This window comes from Mesoplodon densirostris, chromosome 3 (genome assembly GCF_025265405.1).
Source record: "Mesoplodon densirostris isolate mMesDen1 chromosome 3, mMesDen1 primary haplotype, whole genome shotgun sequence".
Taxonomy (NCBI): domain Eukaryota; kingdom Metazoa; phylum Chordata; class Mammalia; order Artiodactyla; family Ziphiidae; genus Mesoplodon; species Mesoplodon densirostris.
The window spans coordinates 9,535,938-9,559,159 of NC_082663.1; the positions used below are offsets into that span (position 1 = coordinate 9,535,938).

General features: G+C 45.7%; 1 protein-coding gene across 3 annotated transcripts in view; it reads right to left on the reverse strand.

Moving 5' to 3' along the window:
* Positions 1-307: 307 nt before the first annotated feature.
* Positions 308-23,222, reverse strand: part of CTNND2 (catenin delta 2) — a 968,406-nt gene continuing 945,491 nt past the window's right edge. For all 3 annotated transcript variants that reach the window (XM_060091588.1, XM_060091590.1, XM_060091589.1), the window contains 4 exons: positions 17,448-17,574; positions 13,444-13,575; positions 8,047-8,120; positions 308-611 (listed from right to left, as the gene is read on the reverse strand). In XM_060091588.1, the coding sequence (XP_059947571.1) occupies positions 354-611; positions 8,047-8,120; positions 13,444-13,575; positions 17,448-17,574 (591 nt within the window). In that variant the 3' untranslated portion in view covers positions 308-353. The remainder of the gene's footprint in view (positions 612-8,046; positions 8,121-13,443; positions 13,576-17,447; positions 17,575-23,222) is intronic.

Genomic DNA, 23,222 nt, shown 5'->3' on the forward strand with positions numbered 1-23,222 from the left:
AGCGTGAGAAGCCGTCCCTCTGAAGTGTGTGAGCCACGTGCCTCTGTGCTTACAACCATCACCCCGACTGCCTTCTGTGCTGCCTTCAGCCACATTCAGTGGAAAGCACTTTTTAGACTCTCCAACCCGCACTAGAAAGGTGTTGTACAAGGTCAGATTGAGGATCACTTTCTACTGACTTTCAAGTTAACGTTCGATTCATTTAGCTTTCTAAAATAGCTCTTAAAGTTTCCTTACTGGTTATCCCAGCCTTCCTATGGAACAGGCTTTAACAAACTAAATTTGCAGGGGAAAAGAAAAATAGCAATGTCTGTGGTCTGCATGCACATGCACTGTTCCCGGTGCTGCCTGCCTCACACCCAGGAGTCGGGGGACGCGGGGTAGTGACTCGTTTCATAGTTCAGTTCACTGTAGGGACGGGCAGCGGAGTAGAAGTCGACGTAGTTGCCCGTGGACTTGAGTCCCAGGTGCATGTACTCGCTGGCCGGAGGGCGGTGGTGGACCTGGTCCTCGAAGAAGGACTCATCGTAGTTTCTCGTGGAATTCGGAAATGGCTGGTAGGTCTCGTAGTCTTTTCTGCTGGGCTCCTGTGGGACTGGCTGTGCTGAAACCTGCCCAGAAAAGAAGATGCACCTGGGTTAGCGCATTTGGCCTTGACCCGTCCTCCCCCGCCGCCGATGCGCTCAACCCTCTCTCAAAGTTAAGGCTCCGAACGTCCTCCACGCGGTCACCAGTATCGAACTTCTCCTGATTGACTTTCCTTTTTCAAGTTGGTTCCTGAGTCCATACACTATCATTCTAGGAAATCTTTTTTTTTTTTTAATTATTATTATGGTAAAGTATACATAATATAAAATGGGCCATTTTAATAGTTTTGTATATAATTCAGTGGCATTAAGTACATTCGTCGCCTGTGCCACCGTCACCACTATCCGTTTTCATAACTTTTTCATCATCACAAACAAAAACTCTGTATCCATTAAGCTTAAGTCCCCATCCCACCCTCTTTTCGCAGCTTGTGGCAACCGCCATTCTATTTTCCATCTCTATGAATTTCACTAGTCTAGGTACCTCATAGAAGTGGAATAATAGAATATTGGTCCTTTTGGGTCTGCCTTCTTTCACTTAACATAATGTCCTCAAGGTTTATCCATGTTGTAGAATGTGACAGAATTTCCTTCCTTTTTAAGGCTAAATAATATTCCATTGTATGGAGAGACCACATTTGTTTATCCATTTATCCACTGATGGACACTTGTATTATTTCCACCCTTTGACTATTGTGAATAACGCTGCTGTGAACATGGTGCACCGGTATCTGTTTGAGTCCCTGCTTTCAATTTTTGAGGGGTATGTACCAAGAAGTGGAATTGTTGGATCTGATAGTAATTCTATGTTTAACTTTTTGAGAAATTGCCAAAACTGCCATGACAGGTGAACCATTTAGTAGTTAACCTTTTTCAAATTAAAGAGGTATACACTAGACACTACAGAACACAAGTAATTTATATTCATCTTTCCTGCATTTTTTCCATCACACCTGGGTGCTGTAATCCCAGACAAAGAGAAAGTGAAGATGTACAAGGTCTAATGGTCACTTGGGCGTCCTCCTGCCAGCTCGGAGGGCTGTGATCAATACCTCTCTGGAGGGTGGAGGCTTCCCGGTAATAGGGCCATTCCATCACACCTGCCTAAGTGACCAGGTACCACAGCCTTAGAAGGATACAGAGAAGCATGTAAGAAGAAGAGGGAATACACTTCAAATACTCTATGCTCTGGAGAACCAAAACATTTCCTAACTTGGTTCAATTAAGAATTGATGGGGTTTCCTTGGTGGCGCAGTGGTTGAGAGTCCGCCTGCCGATACAGGGGACACAGGTTCGGGCCCCGGTCCGGGAGGATCCCACATGCTGTGGAGCAGCTGGGCCCGTGAGCCATGGCTGCTGAGCCTGCGCATCCGGAGCCTGTGCTCTGCAACAGGAGAGGCCACAGCAGTGAGAGGCCGTGTACCGCAAAAAAAAAAAAAAAAAAAAAAAAAAAAAAGAATTGATGGGACTCGAGAATAATGTGGGATTATTAAGACTTTGGTTAGGGGAGAGGGGTCTTCAGACTTGTCCAATGTCTCCCAGCCTACCTCAGTGCTCCCTGTTTCCATTCCTGTCCTCTGCAGGTTACTGTCTGATGTAGGGGGCCTTTAGGGGCTAAAGGGACCACAGGATTCTTCAGGAAATGTGAAGTCTAGTTAGTTAGTTAGTTCCTTCTGCTTGGCTTTAAGGACAGTAAAACAGACAGTGTTCATAGGCTGATAATTAGCCTTTATATGTTGGGAACTAGCTATCGCCTTCCCACTGCCTATGCGGTCCCGTCCTAAGCATCACGCTCCCAAAGTGAGGATACCCCCAAGGCATGGGGGAAGGACCATCCCCACAGTCACTACATAATGGCATCCACAAAGCTCCTCGAGTGTAATGATTGTGCAGGAAGTCTGAGGGAACTCCTAAAAAAGCACAGTTTGATCACCTGCCAGTGGACTCGGTAATTCCCTACTAATTTAACTAAGGTTCAGCATGGAAACATCCTCTAGAAATTGGTCTTAGTTAATAGATAACGATTTGTAATTAGCACGTTGTGTGTGAATGAATGCTTCTAATGGCCTGCCCATAATTCTTCTGTCAAGTAAGCGAAACTCCCTCTTTTATATGTAATTGATTTACACTAGTAAGCGACCTGCTCTTCAAAGGAGTGGTGAACTTCATCACAGCTGCCATCCAGGAGGCCTCACACTTCTAGATAGTGGTGGCTGAATGAATGAGGTTTCTGTCTACCTGTGAAAGTCCTCCGAGCATAAATGTGTGTTAGTCTAAGAGCCTGGGCATGAGGGGTACATTTGGAACTTCAACATCTGCAATTAAACATTGCTAAGACCACGTGTACCTGATCACCGGGATAGGCTAAGGTGCTCTTTGCTGGTCTTTGAAGAGCTGAGTGCTACGTGGAACTTCTGCACTCCAGCCCGGTGCTGCTACCCAATTGTGGAGCATACAAAGGATTAGAGTTGGGAGGTTTGGAAAAATTACACCGGGAGGGAACTAGAATTTACTGATTCTATTTCAGTGGGCACTATATTCAACATTTAACAAATTCCTCTTTATTTACTCTTGTATATGAATGTATGCATGCATACATATATGGATGCATGTTTATGTCTGTGTATATCTATCCATCCATCCATTTATCCATCTATCATCTACCTATTTATCTATCTAATCTATCTCCTTGTCTCCCTCCACCCTTCCTCTCTCTCAATTTCTCCCTCCCTCCCTCCCTCTCTCCCTCTCTCCCTCCCTTCCTCCTTCCTTCCTTCCCATCCATCCATTTATCCATCCAATTCCCAATTTATAGATGAAGAAACTGAAGGTCAGAGAAGATAAGAAACTTGTGCAGGATGCCATGGCTCGTGGTGGGGTGAGGCTGGGATGTGAATGCACATCTGGCTGACTCCAAAGTCCATGTTCTCTCCGAGACAGGAGCACAGTCTCAGTTGAGCCAAGGTGGCTCCACCTCGGGGGGTGGGCAGCCTCACTGAGTTGACTCCAGACCCTGTGATGAGAAGGGAGGCCATGGACAAAGGAAACCAAGATGAGGCCTGACGTCTCTGTGCTGGTCTTAGTAACCAGGGGAGGGGCAGTGCTAGAGCTTGGGAGGTCTTCAGGGGAAGCTACTTACGAGGCTCATGGCCCTCTTCCACGGTGGCTACTTCTTTCTTTTTTTTCTTTTCTGGCACAGCCTGTTTCAAATTTCTTACTGCTGCTATGTTCTCTCTGGCTGGTGGACATTTTTGGGTTGAGCACAAGCTTCTTTTAGTCTCATATCAGGAGTTACCTTCTTCAGTTCGTTTGTATTGTTCAAAAGGTCCCATATCAACCCCTTCTCAGGTTGAGTTCTGCAGTTCGGAGAATTTGTGTGAACGAGCCACCCAGAACAGCTGATGGTGGCACAGCTGTGTTTGAAGGGATTAAATTTGCTCCCTGGCCCAGTGGCATGGATGTCGGCTGGTAAGATGCATTCACCGCAGAGGTATGTTGGCTGTGTTTTGTCATTTACTTTAAGAGATGATCTGACAGTGTTCAAGATTAGGCAGGTGAAATGCTCCCCAATACCAGCCTCCCCCATAGAGGAGCTAAAATAAATGCATTTTTTTTTTTTAACATCACACAGTGTGGACAAGCCAGACTTCTGTAAAGGAGGTGGAATGATGCTCCTATCCCACAGTGGTGTATTCTGAATCTGAGTCTCTTGTGGTCCAGAGGAGCCCTGGCACATCCGAGGAGCCTGAGGCTGTTGTTTTCTCCGCTTAAGGCAGCGTCCTCTCTGGGAAGGGCAGGTGCCACCAGCTGGCTCACGTGGCCATCACTGGGGTCCACGCTCTTGGCGCTCCGTCCTGTGGCTTCTGCTCCCACAAAGTCATCCTTGCTGAAAGCTTTCCTCAGCAGCAGAATGTTTAGTGTAAATTATGAAGGACAGTGCTCCCTCTCACCTCCCACCCCTGTAGCACGCTGATGGAAGACTTCTTTGTATTCCTCACTGAGTTCGCCCACAAATTGAACGTATTCCTAACACAAGGGAAAGAGCCGCCCACTACAGACCTTCAAAGTCTACTGCACAGTGAAAGCTGAAGACTCAGGGTGTTATTATTATACAATGAATGAGGCCATGGTGAAGATCAGTGCTTCTCAAAGTGCGGTCCCAAGACCAGGAGCATCAGCATCGCCTGGGAACTACTTAGGGGTACAAATTATTGGGCTCCATCCCAGACCTACTGAATCAGAACATCTGGGGTTGGGCCCCAGTAATCTGTGTTTAACAGTCTTCCAGGGGATCCTGACTCACCCTCAAATTTGAGAACCAGTGGTATACAGGAGGGCACATGGGGCAAGCGGACAGAAGAACCAGGCTGCAGTCTTTGCCTCTTCCTGGCTTCTTCCGGTGACTGGGGGCCGAACACTTACCCTCCTTGAATCCCAATTTCCTCAGCTCTGGGGATAATTTTACTTGCCTGCCCACCTGGCAGCCAGACTGAGGAACTCAAGATGCCATTTTTATTGTTGTCAGTAATAATTTGAAAACCAGTCAGCAAAACACCAAAACCCTTTGTTTCTAGTTTATGAACGAAAATCCTATTGCCAGCGGGATACGGTTAAATAGGCTATTTTTCTTTATAAGTATGGGACGGACTGGTAGAAGCTCAGCAGGGTTTTTGAAGGATTTGAGCACTTAGCTCTTAAAATAATATCTGTGACCCTAAACATAAAACCAAGGATCACAAATCTTATTTCACACTAATGGTTGTTTCTTCTAGGAGTCCTTATGCTCGGAATTCACTGATTCGAAACTGGAGTGGCAGGTAGTCACGTGGGGTGTGCCACAGCTGCGAAGCTGCCTGGCTGCTTCTCTGCTGAGTCAGGGGAAGCCCGCCTCCCAGCTCCGGTCCCGGCCCCTCCCTTGCTTGGCCACGCATCCAGGGCTGTTGCGTTATTTTCAGATCTCATTGTCTTTTGCCTCGTCCCAGAGATCCCCCTGAAACCAGTTTCCCTCGGTGAATCACTTCTTCTCTAAGATGAATCCCTGTCCAGACTCCTCTGCAAAGCTCATGAGGCCCAGCTTTGACACCGAAACTGAATGGACCCCAGCACATCCCTCCCAGTTAAATTTTTCAAGCTGGCCATTTACTAGCTATGAGGTTGTGAAGTGGCTTTTAGCCCAGAAAAGTTCCAAAAACAAAAGCCATCTGTAATAACCAACCATGCTCACAGGGGCAGAAAATCCACATCATGGATGCTGTTTACAAGGTCATCTCCAGAAGCACCCATCTGGAAGAGGAGCAAATGGCCAACTTTTTTGAATGGTTAGGATGGTCTTCCTTTACCGAATTCCCAAGAGGGAAGGCTGTAAGTAAAGTCAAAGTGTATTCTGATAACCGAGTCCAAAACAAGTAAAAACTTTATTATTTTCTCAAGTCACTGAAGTGTCATAATGATTTTCTTGGAAATTTTTTTTTAGATAAAAAACAACTCTCTTTGGTGGACATTTCAAAAATGTTGCTTGATATTAGAATGGAGTTAACAGTCCAGTTGCCCCCTTCCCTTGGCTGGGCCAGCTCAGGGAATAACGATGGCACTGAGCTACAGCCACAGGACTCAGCTCTGCTGGGGGCTGGCCTGCAACATCTCCCCTGTGCTGACAAGTGGCTCAGAGCTTGCTCTCCATGCAGACTGAGTTTCAGTACATACACCTGAGACACCATGGCCCTGATGTTTCACACCGAGGTTGAGTCGAGTACATTCTAGGGCCTCCTGGACAAAAGGCTGCATAAAATAAGCTGTGCTCACTCTCTCGGGGCAGGGATGCCATCTTAGTGCATTAATTCCAGTTTTCTTAAATGCTCAGAATAGGCTTGGGTGAAAAGAGTGTGCCTCTCAGAACCCTTATGGACGGTCCTCTAAATCTAGATTGCAAGCAGTCTGTTGGAATGTACTGCAGCCACACTGTGTGACGCCAAGGACCCCTGGGCCACACCAGGGTGTTTCTTCATTGCCAACAATAGTGGGATTCCCTGGAGATAAAGGCTGATGTAGAACAGGCTGATTCTGGTGATGAGCTTCTCTTGACCTATAGAAGCTGAAGACTGATCTTATGCTCTTGGATGCAAAACCAGGGTCCTATCACAACCTGACAAATATCTTTAAGAGCTGGAGACCACTGACTCACTGTACCTGATAGTTGCTGAAAGAAAAAGCATTGATTTCCATAAATAGAGTTGGCATCTCCATTTTCCTTTATGTTTGGGTAGGCATGTTGATCTGCAAATAGTTGGGGGCCACCCCTGGTGACCTCTTGTCTAGAGCTCATGCCCCTCTTTGTTTATTCACTGACTTCTTTGCTTTTAGCAAAGACCAGAACTGTGTCCTCCTCCTTCTTCCCTTAGAAATGGCCTTGCACCAGACATTCTACCTGCTGGAAGGGAGTCCCTTTCCTCTTCAAAGATGCTGCCCTGCTGGGTGGTGAGAACTGATCAAAACCACACATTTCCCTTCCATGTTTACTTTCATCTGGTTACTGTGATCAAGCAAACAGCTTTCAGGTTTATCTTTTCAGTACTATTTTCATGACACATGGCAGGAATCTAGAGCATCAGCAGAAGCCAGTTCTGGAAACGATTACCAGTAGCCAAGGGTTATAAAGAATGTCAGTCTTTCTGTGATGACCACCACGGGGAAGGAAAAGTATGAGGTGATTCATCAATAAAGGAGCAGAGGCAGTGCCTTCTTGCTTTTATAATTCCCCTTAGAACCAGAGAGAAAACGAGACTTCAACGAATATTTGCTAAATAAAACACATGCAAAAACACAGATGGATTCTTTAAGTATCTACCAGCCAGGGTTCCTCAAATTTCAACATCCACATGAATCACCTAGACACCTTGATAAAATGCAACTCTGATGCAGAAGACCCTGAACGGGTTAGGGTTAGGGTTAGGGGCCAGAGAAGCATCTCTTCTGTGTTTCTAACAACCTCCCAGGTGATGCTGCTGTTGCTGGTTCCCCCAGTAGCCTGAGCGGCGAGGCATAACACCATGCCTTCTATTCAGTTGTTTACATTGAACTTGATGTGTCTATTTTACTGGTAACTGTCATGTATAATGAATGCTTTCTTCTGAATAAGAATTGGCTGGGTTACAGGAGCTACTTAATCCATGTCTAGTAATTAGACAATTTGTCTAGTAACCAGCATCTTACACTTGCCGTAACTAAGACCTGATGCAGCCAAAAAAACCAAAGATTGCTTTCAAATCTGAGGCTGTTCTGATGACTGCCACCACCCACGTGTATGCTGTGTCCCACGTGAGTGGAGAGCAACAGGGACCATTATTTTCTTTTTCCATTTATTATGCTTGTTAAATGCAAACTAACTTATTTTTTACACTTCCAAGATATTTCACAGGAGTCAAAGGGAGAAATGAACATCAACGTGCTACCTCTCTTTTACCTGGTTATGTTTGATGTCTTCAGCGGGCGCACCATATGAATTCCTATACAAAGTTGAAATTCCAGTACTTTGAGCTGAAAGCAAAAGAGAAACAAAAGTATTAGCACAGAACGCCAGACTTCAAATGAGGAATGATGGTTATCGAGGCCAGTTTTGCCTTGACAAAGCTTGGTGTCTCATGGATCATTCCAGATGGAAGAAATGCGGTCGCCCTGAACACTTCATTTTACATACAGACATTAAGAAAGAAGAAGAGTTATTCTATAAAATCCCCATTGCACGTCAGCCTCTTGCAATAACATTCAGCTTGCAGACAGGGTCAAGGCAGGTGCGTCAAACAGATGGTCATCTTGCCAGTTCTATGGCCTTGTTTTCTGGTGAAAACTGGCAGATAATAAAAGCGTGTCACCTGCACTGAAGCATGCAGGAGTCTGGATCGGCCGCTTAGTTTTTAGCTGGGGAATGACAAGAATGAAATTTCTAATTTGAGCTCACAGACGTGCTTGATCATCTCTGAGACAGTTAATTTCTCAACGGCCTGAAGGGTGGGCAGGAAGCACCACCCGCCTTTGCCCTGCGCATCTGGGCGGCTGCGGCTTTGGAGTCCTGTTCAACACAGAGACGGAAGACTCCCACCCTGTCTTGTGACCAGCCTGTGTTCTAGACAAAAGGAAGAAAGGTCTCCTCTGGTTGCCAGCAGCTTCCAAAGTCCTGGGCAAGATGCCCACTTACCTGCCTCCTCACCTGGGGCCCTTGAGGCTGCTGTCACAGGCCTAGAGGAAGGGCCCAGGGCAAGACTCCCCTCATAGCTGTTAAAAGGTCCTGGTTTAAGAAAGCTCTGGAGAACATTGTCTGTCGAGTGTCAGCGGGTATCTAAAACACTCTAGATATCAAGAAAAAATTATCTTTTGCTTCCAGTATCTATGGGATCATGAAATAGGATGACACACCATCTATTCTCTCAGAGATACAGGCCACCAAGTCAGTATAATCTATCATTCCACCCATGTTTATTACTAAAAGCACATAATAGCTGTGCAATAAAACTCCTCTTGGGAAATTCTGCTTAGAATGTGAGAGCTGAGAGCCCACTTCTTATTTTAAAGACCACTCTGAGAGACTCTCTGGTTGAACGCCCATCACTCCTGTCTCTGCATCACTGCGGAAACTGCCATCCCTCGCCTGGACCACTGCTACAGCATCCTTCTCAACGGCCTGGCTTCCACTCTGCCCAGCCTGCTCCTCCATCCACCCTGTTCCCATCACCTGAGCGATCATCACGTTAGACAGACCGGATTATGTCACTCAGTTCCCTGCCCACTGTGATTACGGTAAAAGCTGAGCTCCCATTATGGTCTTCGAGGCTCTGTGTGATCTGGTCCCAGCCTGACTTCCTGCAGAATGTCCTGCTCTTCTTTACACAGTTCAGGGAGCTGTGCTGGCCCTCCTTCCTGGCTTGAGCATCCAAATTTATTTTGCATCAGGGATGTTGGACTTCCTGATGCTTCTCCCTGGAACTTGCTTGCCCCAGACTCTGGACTATCTCTCCTTGTTGATATTCGGGCTTCAGCTCAAACATCTCCTCCTTGACCATGTTAGTTCAAGTTACCCTGCCCACCTAGGGCCCTCTATCTCATTACCCCATTTATTTCCACCATCACACTCAACGCCAAGTGCTATTACCTTGTTAGTGAGTTTGTTTCATGTTTACCTTGTGTATTACCTCCCTTCACCTAGGAGATGAGAAGCTCCATGAGGACAGAGATCCGTCTGTCCCGCCACCTTTGTAGGCTGCCCCAGCATCTGGGACAGTGCCTGGCCTTAAGGGATGCTCACAGAGTGAGTGCTTTTTTTGCTGAGTGAATGAATGAATGACTAAACCTTAGAAAAATATGCCTTCAGAGCTATAACCTGCTGATGGAAAATGTTACTCCAAGGATAAGGTGAATTTTTTTGTCTATTACTCAGAATAAAATGCATTTTTTTGGTAGACTGTGCATTTTTATAGCCGTGGCCTCCCTCCCTGTTGTGCTTGTGGCTTCCGAGCTGAAGATGTTTCTACTGGAAGTTCTTTCCTCCTGCTCTTTGGCGCACTTCACCTGTTTACAGGAGACTGTGTAGCTGGGATTGAACTTGTGGCCTTTCTGGATACATGAAGCACACGTCTTCACAGGCGCTCTGCCATGTATGTGTCTGAGCAAAGAGTCAACTCGCAGGGAAATGCCTTTCTTTTTTTTTTTTTATAGGCCCCAATTTCCAACGATATCAATAGACTGAAGATTAGAGCAGCTTTAAAAGGCATAAGAGAGATACTGACAGAAACAGAATCGACCACTGGATGTTAAGGGATTTGGGAAGCTCAGGTGGGAGGGCAAAATCCCCTGGTGAATTTTAAAGTCAGGCTGTGTAGCTGCTGGGATCACACAGCCCTCCTCTGATGTGCGCTTTTGAGCACGTAACGCTCCTAGGGAATCATGACCACGAGAAATAGCTATAACAGTGCTGCATGCCTGAATGAACAGCTGCCTTTGGCTTTCTGAGGGCTCCTCAGAGGCAGAGAAACACTAAGGAGAGAAGACATTTTAAGAGACATCTAAGCTAGGAATTGAATACAGAGAAGGCGGGTGGAGGGGAAGCCTGGAATATAAACCCAGATGGATCTGCATTTCTGAGAGTTCAGGAGAGGAGATGATGACCCAAGCAAGGAACTGCTTTTCCCTTTAAAGCTTTTGCATGTTGTGTTTTGAGGGTGACGTTTCCCATGGTTTTCCCACAGCAAAGGGAATGTTTCCTGTGGGGGAAATGATATAAGACAACGCCTGATGCCTTAGAAACAAGGAAGACAGCCGTTTTTCAGATGTTTTTTCAATACACTGAACTTTAAATGCCCCCTGGATTTATTGGTGAATGAGAAAAAGTACTGCTTGGGATATGGAGGTCCCAAGAAATCTGATCTGCCAGTAAACGCTGGAATGATGGACATTTGCTAAAGGGAAGCAGAACAGAGGTTGGCAATTCATCACTTCCATCCCTACATGAAATTGATTTCCACCCGGCTTGGCTGGGGAGCTACTCATACCATCGTAGATGGGGGCAAACACACCCACCAATCTCACCACCAACATTGCCCCCACCTCCTCCATCACCATCAACATCACTGTGATGCTAACAACTAACTTTTACCCAGTACTTGTTGGCTTAAAGGGAATCTTCTTGTATAAACATATTATTCAATAATGACCTCATGTTCTTCTAGGCTTGCTACATGATTGATAGTGTAGTTTTGAATTGCATTTTTAAGTAAGTTAGAGCAAAGCGTTTAAGCCTCTAAATAAGTTTGAAAAGTTACGTATATCTCAATGCTGCAGTTGTCAAGATCCCTGCCATTTTCTAGGAAGATTAAACATCTAGAAACATATTAGATTTTATTTTTTATTGTCTGACGTGTGCAGAGCAGGATCATGTACCACTGGAACTATTTCAACACAAACACACCACAATGAAAAACATTTTGAATGATTCTACCGGCCAAGAGAGTTAAAGAGAGAAGATCAACTTAAATAATAACAGTGCAGTCGATTTCACAGTTATTCTTGTAATTATAGTCTCACTTTGTTATCCCTGCCTGCTGGTGATGTGGCTACCTAGGGCGATGATAATCGAAAAACAAAGGGGTCAGGTGAATTTCGTGTCACCACTGCTCTGGAGTAATCAGTACAAATTAGATTCGCCACTGAATATCTCGACTCTCGGGACTTGGCATTCAGATTCATGAGCTTCTTTGTTCATGCTCATCTACAACAGGGGACAACACTTATGGGCAAAAAAGAACCAGAGAACGAGAATCAGAAGGTATGTCCTATGTTGGACTTCCCTGGTGGTTCAATGCTTAAGACTCTGCACTTCCAGTGCAGGGGGTACAGGCTCAATCCCTGGTCGGGGAACCAAGCTCCCACATGCTGCAGGGCACAGCCAAAAAAAAAAAGAAGATATGTCCTACGCCATGTGTTCAGTTCTCCATTCAGGGGACGTTTCAGGCGTGAGGGTGAGGCGCTCCCTGGTGGAGCGTGTACGTGGAGGCAGAGTGCTGAGCTGGGCTGGGTACCACGAGCATCTGTTTATGAGGCTTTCCTTTCTGCAGCCAGGGAGAGTTACCATGGAAACCACGGCCTCTGGGGTAAATACAGTTACCACAAGAAAAATTTATCTTAGACGTCCTGGGTCCAAAAGACATATCAATAAATCATCCAATTTATCTATTCTGTTTCCCTGCAGGTCTACACCTAAATAATATCAGGGAGACTTACCACACGCTTTTAAGATTCTTCTGAATAAGAGGGTCTCAGTGTCTGTTTAGGATTGCACCCTTGTACTGCAGTTTTATGAATGCCCTAATCTGACCCTGTTCTGTTGAAGTCCCTATGGTCTGTTTTCAGGAGGGGCCCATCTCCACACCCCTGTGGCAAAGAAGGGTGCGGAATCGCTGGTTAGACATCCTGATGGTTGTGGCAGCTCTGCTTTCAAGGCATAACCCCCGCCGCCCTGCCCCCCATCAATAACGCCAAATCGTGCTCCTGGACGAGGAGCAAACCGGGGCAGGAGGGAGGTGTGGGGGGAGCCTGGAGGGGACGATGAATGTGGACATCAAGTCCCACCCCAAGGAGAGTGGTACAGAGTAAGAGGAGAGTTGAGCCAAGGCTGGCCACGAGGCAGGCTGGCCCGGGCGCGCTGTGGGACAATGGCACCAATTTTGGCCTCCACAGAGTCCCCGCTGATAAGCCAATGGGTGCGATTGGGGGAGTGAAGAATGAAGGGCATGAAAGGTCAATGACTCCCTAGGGAAACTGAGGCCAGTGGTTCTGATGAATCTTCCTGGGAGTTTGTCATGGCCAGAGAGTGGTTTCATGTCAGGAGGGGAAAACGCCCACAACAGTTCTGTGGGTTTCCCTGAAATGGTCTCTTCCTCTGCTTCTCTCCCGTCCCCTCCCCTTCCCTCCCTTCCTTTTCTTATCCTCTTTCTCTTCCCAATGCTCATGGGCAAAGCTTGGCCCACCATCTTGGGTTATGCCAATGAAGAAGAAATCTATGGTGACCTCATCCTCTAATTTGAGAAAATATCACGAACTGGGCAAGTGAGAAGGAAAGGGGTAGGGAAAGAAAGACAGAGGAAAAAATTTGCGCAGAGAGCATTTTCTCTTAGCTATTCCAGAAATAATATGCTCCGTTTTTTAACCTCCAGCTTCATCTCCTCATGGCCAATCCCCGGGAATCTTCGCTATCAAGCTCTCAAGTCCTGCCGAGCTGCCAAGCACAGCTGAAGCCTGATGTCCCAGCCCTCTGCCCTGTCCCAAGTCCTGTCACTAACTCTGCAGAGGAACCATGCACAGCCAAGCTCACCTGTCATGGTGTCTTTCCTGGAAGTGTGTTCTCCTTTAGTTCCGTGGTAAGTGGCGTTGCTGCCAGTGGACTCATAGTCTGTTTTTCTTTCTTTGAGGCTGATCATTTCCCGAGGTGAAGCTGGGGCACTTGCTACATAAAGAAATTGGAAGGATGACTTTCTGTGTCTCATTCCACAGCACGTATAGCTTTTCACACAAACAGGTAAAGTCATAAATGCACCTGGCTCAACACAGGTCAGTATGTGTACGTGGACCTGTCGATTTTTATTTTTGTTCTTTTGGTTCTTGTCTTTCCCCCTTCCCTTACTCCATGTCACTTGGTGCTTTAGAGTTAAGGGGACATGCAACTCAGAGGCAGGGAATTAAGGACTATATCCTGAGAGCATCTTCCCTACAGAGACATCCTCGTGGGGATGTGACCTGCTCAAGGACAGTTTCAAGAATGAGATCCGTCTTGGTTGCTTTTTCTTTCTTGCTTCTTTTCCTTTTTTTCCCCTCCCTCCTTTCTTTTCTTCTTCCTTCCTTCCTTTGAAAAAATTAGATGTGTTTCAGAGGAGCGATTACTGATACTGAAGAATCCCTGATTAAATCAGATGCGCTTTTACTTAAACATGTTTCATGCAGAAACGGCCCTAAAGGAAGGCAGAGGATTATGTGGGGGACCAGTAGAGCCCCACCCACCGAGGTCTTCTCCATCAGCCTGGAGGCTGGGCTGGGGGTGTGGCGTGAGAGCACCTGTCTCCTGATGGGGGTCCTTGCTCCATCTCAAACGCCCCTAACAATCTCCCACACACACCTTGAGCCCCAGTCACTCGCTGCCTGTCGGACCTGGGGACTGAGCCCTGTCAACCGTTTGTGTCTTCATGTCTTCAGTGATGGGCTGTGATTAGAGGATTCCCTTAGGAATTCCACGATTCTTTAACAAACTGGGCCCAGAACAGAGGAAAACCTGAACTTGGACTTAAGGAAGCAAACAAAAAGAGGTTTAGTTTCTTTAAAGATCAGATGGATTGAGAGCAACTAAGCCACCCTGCCAGTACAGAGATGTGCTGGGAGAAGTGGAGGTTAAGTGTGTGTGCTGGTGCTAAGGCAGCTACCGTGTGCCCATCCTATGGGCTGACCTCACGTTGGTCTCCATGCTCCTCAATGAGGCCACTCGCATCCCAAGCTTAGTCAATTGCGTCTCACCCATTCTGAGTGCAGCCGTGCTACTCTTCAGTCCCAGAGCCTTCCCCAGCTTCCATGCCCGAGGGCAGTGCTTCCTAAGCTTGTTTAACCTTAAGACTCACCTGAGAACCTGGGGATCACAAAACCCGACCCTGGACTTTGTGAATCTGAATTTTCAGTTGGGCCTAGGAATCCAAATTTAGCAAGCATGCCTGGTGAATCTCTGGGGAACTCCGAGTTTTAGGATAAAGCTCATTTTCCTTCACTAGTGTCCAAGCTCCTCCCCAGTCAAACCTCAGTTTACCCTTCAGCTGTTCGTTCACACCCTCTGCAGGGTCCTCCAGCTCCAGCCCACTGGGCCTGCTTGTTGCCTATCTGAGTCACTTGATTCATTTCACCAAACTTAGTATGTTCTATGTGTAAAGCCCGTGCTAGACACGGGGGACAAAAACACGAGTCACAGCACACTTTCTGAATTTGAAGAGCTCTTCATCGGTGAGGAAGTGAAACCAGAAGACGACTCAGTGGGTGTCTTAGCCAAGCGCTGGGAAGGTAACAAAGGGGTCCTTTGCCCATCCTTTCCTGAAAGGCCCCTACCCACCTCTCAGACCTGTCAAATAAAATCAAGGCTCACTGCTGAGATCTTGAAACCCTCAGAGATTTCCAATCCTAGCTGCCCATCAGAATTAGTTACCTAGAATACTTAAAAATATATTGATGCTTGAACATGCTCCCCAGCAAGTTGCACCAGAATCTCTGGGTGTAAATCCAACGGGAAGGCAGAGAAGAAACCTGCAATTCTTCCACATAACTCAACTGGGCTCTGGGTCCAGTTCCTGCGTGTTCTCAGAACACAGGCTGCTGCGTCTCACTCACCCCCTCCACCTCTGCCCCATCTCCTCTCTTCTCTCTCCATCTTCCTCTCTGGGGAGAGTCCCCTCCTGCCCTTGCTCCTAGATCTTCTGCATAAAGATTGGCCTTCTATGAGTCACTGCCAGGCAATCGTGAGGCGACAATATTTTGGAGCCTCTTGACCAAAGATTTTAAAATGAGAATCCTATATTGCACAGATGGTGGGGTTTACTAAACTATGTCAAGTATGTAATTATCTCCTGAGACCTCACACACGGTGGTCCGAGTCTCCAGTAAACCAGGAGAATACTCCTGGAAAAATCACATCATGCCAACAAGTGTTTATTAGGTGTCTTCGAAGTGCCTTGCCTGGGTACCACCAGGCAGTGCCCCACCTGCATCCCTGGGATGCTGACATCCTGTAAGGTGCTGCTTCTCTTTCTGGGCACCTTCCAATCTATTATATTATTCCACCTTCCTGACACTGATTGGTTCTTCATAATTAGAGCTCTTAAAAACACTGTCCTTTAGCTTCCAAGACTCACTGCTCTTTATCTTCTTAAGAACTATGAAAATAACATGTGTAAAAGGCCACCTCCATGCTTCTGAGGCAGGTGGAAGTTCCTCTAGTTACACGGGGCTTCCTAATTCTCGTTCAGCGTGGGGCTAAACATTAGAAGTGATAATACCGCACTAAAAATATAAGTTCACAGGGCTGGGAGAGGGTAATCTATTTCAGTCAAATATTCCCCATTCATCTCTGATTCTCCCCATCGTTATGACAGTAAAGTATGGTGTAAAGTTTCATGACAAACATCCTCAAGGGCAGAGGGACCACCCTGCTGGGGAGTGCTCTGAACCATGCCCTTGAGACTCAGTTCCAGAAAATATAGTTTCCTCAACAGCAGGAGGGCAGCGAAGAGCAAGGAGAAACTTTTCTTAAATAAAAGTCTCTATCTGTGCGTGTGTGTGTTCGCCCATATAAAATTATTTATTACACAGTGAATAAAACAACAATAAAATCTATATCACTTATATACTAAACAGTGTGCTCATATTTTGCCTTTAATTATGTCTTTAATCCTTGGCATTACATAATGTGGCTGAAAAAGGGTGTAAAAATAAGGTATCTTTACAAGGGGTAAGAAAAGTTAGTTCCAAATTTAATAAGAATGAGACAAGGGGGGAGGAGCAGTATAGCAGTAGTGGATTAGGAAGTATAAACTATTACATATAAAATAAGCTACAGGGATATACTGTGCAGCACAGGGAACACAGCTGATATTGTACAGTAACTGTAAATGGAGTATAACCTTTAAAAATTGCGAATCATATCGTACACCTCTAATTTACATAATATTGTACATCAACTATACTTTGATAAAAAATTAAAAAGAAAGAATGAAATAAAATTAGAAAAAATTAAATTGAATGATTTAAAAGTTAAAGTTGATTGTAATATGAATATATGAAATGATTTATCTGCTGGTTTACAGGTAATAATAAAAAGAAAATCAGGTATGGAACAGTAACGAAAGCCTCAATGACAGTTTTCAAATGTAGGTCATTCTCAAGGAGGAAGGAGCACACCCTCTCTCCCCTACTCTGTTATCCCAAATCTAATCAATAAAATGCAACCTAAACTATCTTAAGTGGGTAAAATGTCCATGGAAAACCCTGATTTGCAAACACTTGACGGGATTATATATTCCTATTCCTCCCTGAATGCAGGCCCAGGATGTGCATTTCATGCCTGTGACACCTGTTAGAGGTTTTTAGAAACCTGTTAGAAAGATGTTTGTTCTGAGTCTGTGTACGTATGATACAAAGTCACCACCACTGTAAAAAGAAAACAGATTCATTTGATATTTCTAGCAAGTGTCCCAGTCGGGATGGCCCTCCTGTCTGTGGGGTCAGCTAAGGGGTCGGGGCAGGGAGCCTTGGATCCAAGAGAAGCAGCCACTGGCCTGGGGCCCCTCTTACCTGAGCGGTTGTTGGGAGACACGCGCACAGGGGAGATGGAGGGCGTGCGGGAGGAGGAGTAGGGTCTTTGCCGATCCCTCTCGATGGTTGAAGATGAGGCTACGAAGTGATACTGTGACCATCCATCCTGCAATAGACAGCAGCTCCTATTAACTGGGGAAGCAGAGAGATGCCTCACCTCCTCACACTTGGACGTGCCAAGCACTGGAATTTGCAAAGCATTTCTCCAGTCTGTCAGGAGAGGTCTCAGATCTCTGCGCCTCCATCGTCCAGGTTAACAGAGAGGAGTGATAACTGAGACCCACCCCCTGCCCCCTCCAGACAGCCTAACTCAGGGAGGGCCTGCCCTCAGTGCTTGCTTTCCTTCCCAGATGTGAGATAAATGGGCTCTTTGCAAACCTGCTTTTGCCTGAAGATTGTATTTAAATGAAAACATGCTGCTCAGAATGAGCCTGAAACTGTCTATTTTTTGCCTGCCTGGCTCCAGCTCTGTCTGGTCCTCTTTTCAACCACCTCCAAGTTTTCCAAAGTGTTTACTCTTCTTTTCTCGGGACCAATCTGTTAGTGATCAGAATGCCAAGAAGCATCGTCCCTTCCCGTTTATCTCCCTTACATGGTTTCAAGGACCTTCTCTGCCTCAAATGCCCCGTCCCCACCAGCTCAAGGCCTTCAGCATGACTGTTGCCAAGTATTCACACTCAGGTTGCTATGTTCTCTGATTTGCCCCAGGAATTATATTTTTCAATGTAGAGCATATTTAAAATGCCTCCTACCAATCAATCCGTCATTCACCTTCTAATATCTGGTTAATATAGGAAAAGCATATATACCATTTTTCATCATGAAAACCATATAACTACATTATGGATCATTTTTTGAATTTAGAAAACATAAAGAAGAAAATAAAAATAGCCAACAATTCCACTCTCCTACTCCCCAGAGAACTTCTGTTGAGATGTCACAGTATTTCCTTTCAGTCTTTTTTCTTCTTTAATTCAAGTTTAGTTTTCTCAAAGCAAGATGTCAAAGAGTACTGACATTATCAAGGAAAAGCAGACACTTGCTGCCCTCCCAGTTACTGCTTCACAGAGGCAACCATTTTTAACTCTTTTTGTTTTTCTTTTTTGACCTTTTCAAGGGACTCAATTCTCTATAAAGAATCATTGCAAACAAAAATGGACGAAAGTTAACAAAGAACAGAATTTAAACTAATTTCAATATTTGTGTCTTTCTTTATGTAATTCTCATTATTCCTGTTCTATTTGACCCATAGAATAAAGCCAAAATTAGAAGTATGCTATTATAAAAGCTACTACCTAGTGCTTATTGAGTATTTACTCCATGGCAAGATTTTCTCAACAATCCCATGGGCTGGATACTATTATTAGCTCTATTTTACAGAGGAAGAATCTGAGCCTTAGAAAGTCAAACAGTAAACAAGTGAAGACTCATGTTAACCACTAAAATGTGGCATATTGAAAAGATGAAAACTCTAATTTGAAAAGATACATGCACTCCAACATTCATAGCAGCACTGTTTACAATAGCCAGGACATGGAAGCAACCTAAATGCCATTGACAGATGAATTGATAAAGAAGATGTGGTGTGTATATATATACACACACACACACACACACACACACACACACACACACACACATACAATGGAATACTAATCAGCTATAAAAAAGAATGAAATAGTGCCATTTGCAGCAATATGGATGGACCTAGAGATGATTCTCATACTAAGTAAAGTAAGTCAGACAGAGAAAGACAAATATCATATGATATCACTTATATGTGGAATCTAAAACAAATGATACTAGTGAACTTATTTACAAAACAGAAACAGACTCACAGATATAGAAAACAAACTTAACGGTTACCAAAGGGGAAGGGGGGAGGGAAAAATTAGGAGTTTGGGATTAACAGACACACACTACTGTTTATAAAACAGTTAACAAGGACCTACTGTAGAGCACAGGGAACTATATTCAATATCTTATAATAACCTATAAGTGAAAATAATCTGAAAAAGAATATATATATATATATATATATATATATATATATATATATATATATAACTGAATCACTTTGCTGTACACCTGAGACATTGTAAATCAACTACACTTCAATAAAAACATGTGGCATATTGATAAGTCCTTGGAAGCAAGCTGAGGGTATTGAGGAATGCAGGTGAGGAGATGCTATTTGAGGGTGTGTGGTTGGGCAAGCGCTCTGGGAACAGTTAATGTTGCAGCAGAGACCTGGCAGATGACAAGAAGCCAGACACTGAAGACACAGTTTTGGGGTTTCCGAGCCAAGGGAAGAGCAGAAGTGAAGACCCTGGGGTGGGAAAGCGTTTGGCTGATGTGAGCACAGCAGAAAGTTTCTGTGACTGAAGGGGAGTGAGCAAGGGGGACCAGGAAGATAAGAAGCCTTCTGAGTGTCTAGGACAGTCTGGGGAGAGTAGAACAGAAATGGGGAGACTAGTTAACGAGCTATTCCACTAGAGGGAGGGAGAGATGACCCGGGCTTGGGTGTGGGCTGGTGGTGAGCAAGGCACAGATTTTACATCTAAGTTGGATTTGCTGATGACTCGGCTACTGGGTGTGGGAGAGAGGAATCAAGCCTGACCCTGATGCTGCTGGTGTGAACAATGGGGGGCCTTGAGATGTCACTTACTGAGACAGGGGACCACTGGAAGAGGAGTGGCTTTAGGAAGTGAGATCAGTACTGCCATCTGGGATGTGCTGGGTTAGAGATGCCTGCTGGACATGAAAGAAAAGAGAGCGAATAGAGCAGAACTTGAAACCTGGAATTTCAGGAGTGATGTCAGACTTAGAGGTAAACTTTTGCAGTTCAGTATACAGATATCATTTGAAGCTAAGAGAATGGATGGAAGCCTTGCACATGAATGCAAATAGAGGAAAGCAGAGGACACAGGGCTGGGACACTCCAGTACTTAGAGGGCACAGAGAGCAAGGAGAAAACTCACAGGACACTGAGAACGAGCAGAGTGAGCTGGGAGCAGAACCAGAGGGTGTGATGTCAGGCAAGACCAGGAAAGAAGTGAGGAGAAGGAGACCAGCTGAATAACAAGGAGCACCAAGAACAGTCCTTTGGCCCTGGGAAGATGGAAGTCAGCATGACTGGAACAAAAGTACTTTCTTTGGTCTTGTTGGTAAATCTCTAACTCAGGTAGGCTCAAAAGAGAGAGAGAACTGATGGAGAAATGGTGAGTTCAGACAGCCTTTGGCAAAAGCTGATTATTAAGGGGAGCCCAGAAATGGGACTTCAAGAGCTAGAGTGATTAAGAGACGTTTTAATATATCACCTGGAAGAGATTGCAGCATTTCGCATGCTGATGGGAATGACTCGACATAGAGGAAGAAAAACTGGGGACGCAGGAGAGAGAGGGAAACATTTCTTAAGAAAGGAGGGGTTGATGGGATTCAGTGAGCTATGGGGTCATGGGCCATGGAATCAGGAGAGAAGACAGACAGGCTGCATAGCCACAGACGCAGCAGGGAGATGGGCTGATCTGGTGATGGGACGATGAGGATGTCCTGTTCTGTTTTCTGACATTTTCTGAAGGGGGCGTGGGGATGAGAAGTGAGGTCATGCATCCGTTGAGAGTGAGAAGGAGTTGGAGTTTAGAGGATGGAAGAGGCGAGGGGAAGGGAGGGAAGAGAAAAGAAGAGAAGCGTGAGACAGTTCTTGAGGTAGGCGGGGTGCAGGCTGACCATGGCCATGTAGCCTGGTGGCCAGGAGCTGACAGGTGACTTGAGGCTCATGGCAATGAATTCAAAAGGAGAAGACTCATCCCCACGGTGGCTTGTTTCCCTCCAGCCACATTCAGCTGCACTGGGGTAGGTGTGAGTAGATGGAATCGGATGGGGGTGGTCAGAAAAGTGACTTGGAAGGAGACAGGGACAAGGGGATGCAAAGGGCATGTCATGGAAGCCCACAGAATCTAAGCTGGGTAGAGAGGAAAGTGAAGATTGAGGGAGGATATGGGGAATGAACACTAGTCAGTGGACTGAGGATCCGAAGAGGGTCAGAGACTATTGGAATGGGGGCACTTCACAGATGCTAGGGGTTTCCTTGTGGGAGGAGAGGAGAACTTCCAGAAAGAGCAAAGAGGAGCAAGGGAGATACCTAGTCCACCTCCAAGCCTAGTGATGTCGGGCAGAGGGGATGGGACATGACAAGCCACCACGTGAGAGGGTTGCCAGGAGCTGGGGGGTGTCCTTGGGGACGGCCGGTGTCACAGCGAGAAGACTGAAAAAAGAAGGGGTGGGTATTGGATACAGGGGGTCTTACTGACAGTAGCCTATGGGTTCAAGGGGGAAAGGAAGAAAGGTGGGTAGGAGAAAGGGAGAAAGGGGGAATACTGGGGCGGATTACTGGTTACTTAGAGCCTTTGAGTGAGAAGAGTCCAGAAATGATGGCTGACCCAGGAGTCCTGGGCAGTTGGTGGTGACCAAGGCAAGGAGGGTCTAAGGGCAAATAGCTAAAACCTCTTCCAGGAAGGGTGGGAGCTGTGGTAACAGGCAGGTGTCAGGGCAGGAGGAGAAAATGTACTGTCTCTGCAGGAATTCTGGGCATTTCCCTTAAACCCTCTGAGGATGGCAGCAGGCACAGGGGAGAAGCAGTCTTACAAAAGCCTGTAAAGTACTTCAGAAGTGAATGGACCCATTACTCACATACGGGAACAATTAAAAAATTTGTTTTAAGAAGACGTTCCTTTCTTGTGAAGGGAATGCTTTGTTGACAGCAAAAATCCTTAAATATGACCAAACAGAGGCAGATAATTTTATGTTTGTCTCACTTGCAATTTAGAAGATATTCTTTGCAGGGGGTGGGCAGGGTTCCAAGGAGTGGCTCAGGAAATTGCTTTAATCAAACCCTTGGCTTCTTTGGTCATGAATAAGTCATGATACTCCATATGTCATGAAAGGTGGGCAAGGTATTTCATAATAAGAATATGGGCTAATATATGATATGTCCTAAGACCAAAGGAGACACCAGACATAAAGGTGGTATAACTCTAGGTCTGGTTTTACTTGGTAAGTAGCACCGTACTCAGCATCTCCCTCTTACGCAGGTGAGTGGAGATGTTTTGCTCAACGGTTCACAATTGATGATGCTTAGATTCCAATGAGACCAGGTAAGTATTTACATCTCTGGAAGTGTCAGCAAAATGGATGTAATAATAAAACTTCTTATGAAGGAAGAAACTCATAAGAAAGCACCAGAAAAAGATTTCAAATCCTTTATAAGACCCATTTCAGAGAATACAATCGCATGACAGTGGTGAGTCTTGCAGGTGACTTGTCTGTGGGTGATGGGATTAGCAGACACCTGAGGATGACAGGGAGTGTGTCAGAGGCACCGAGAATGTCTCCCCAGCCAGACACCTCTGCTTATGGCCAGTAATCGTAAGCATGTGGGCACAGAAACTTTGAATGGAGGTGGGAAGGGGGAGCCTGGGGAACAGGGCAGAGTGGAAACCCAGTTAAGGCTCTGGATTAGAGCAGTTTCCTGAGCCACAGCTTGGGAGCCCCTGGAGGAGCAAGGAAGGTGACCTGGTTCCCACTCCATATTTATCTTCCCCCTCATTCACTGATGCAGAGTGAAAGGTGTGATGACTAAACAAAGACTTCCAACATCATTACCATCACCAATGCCCAGAAGGGACCTCAGTTTTAATTCTGATGGCACATCCTTCCACACATCGTGAAAAAGTGTAACCTTGGATGCTAGAG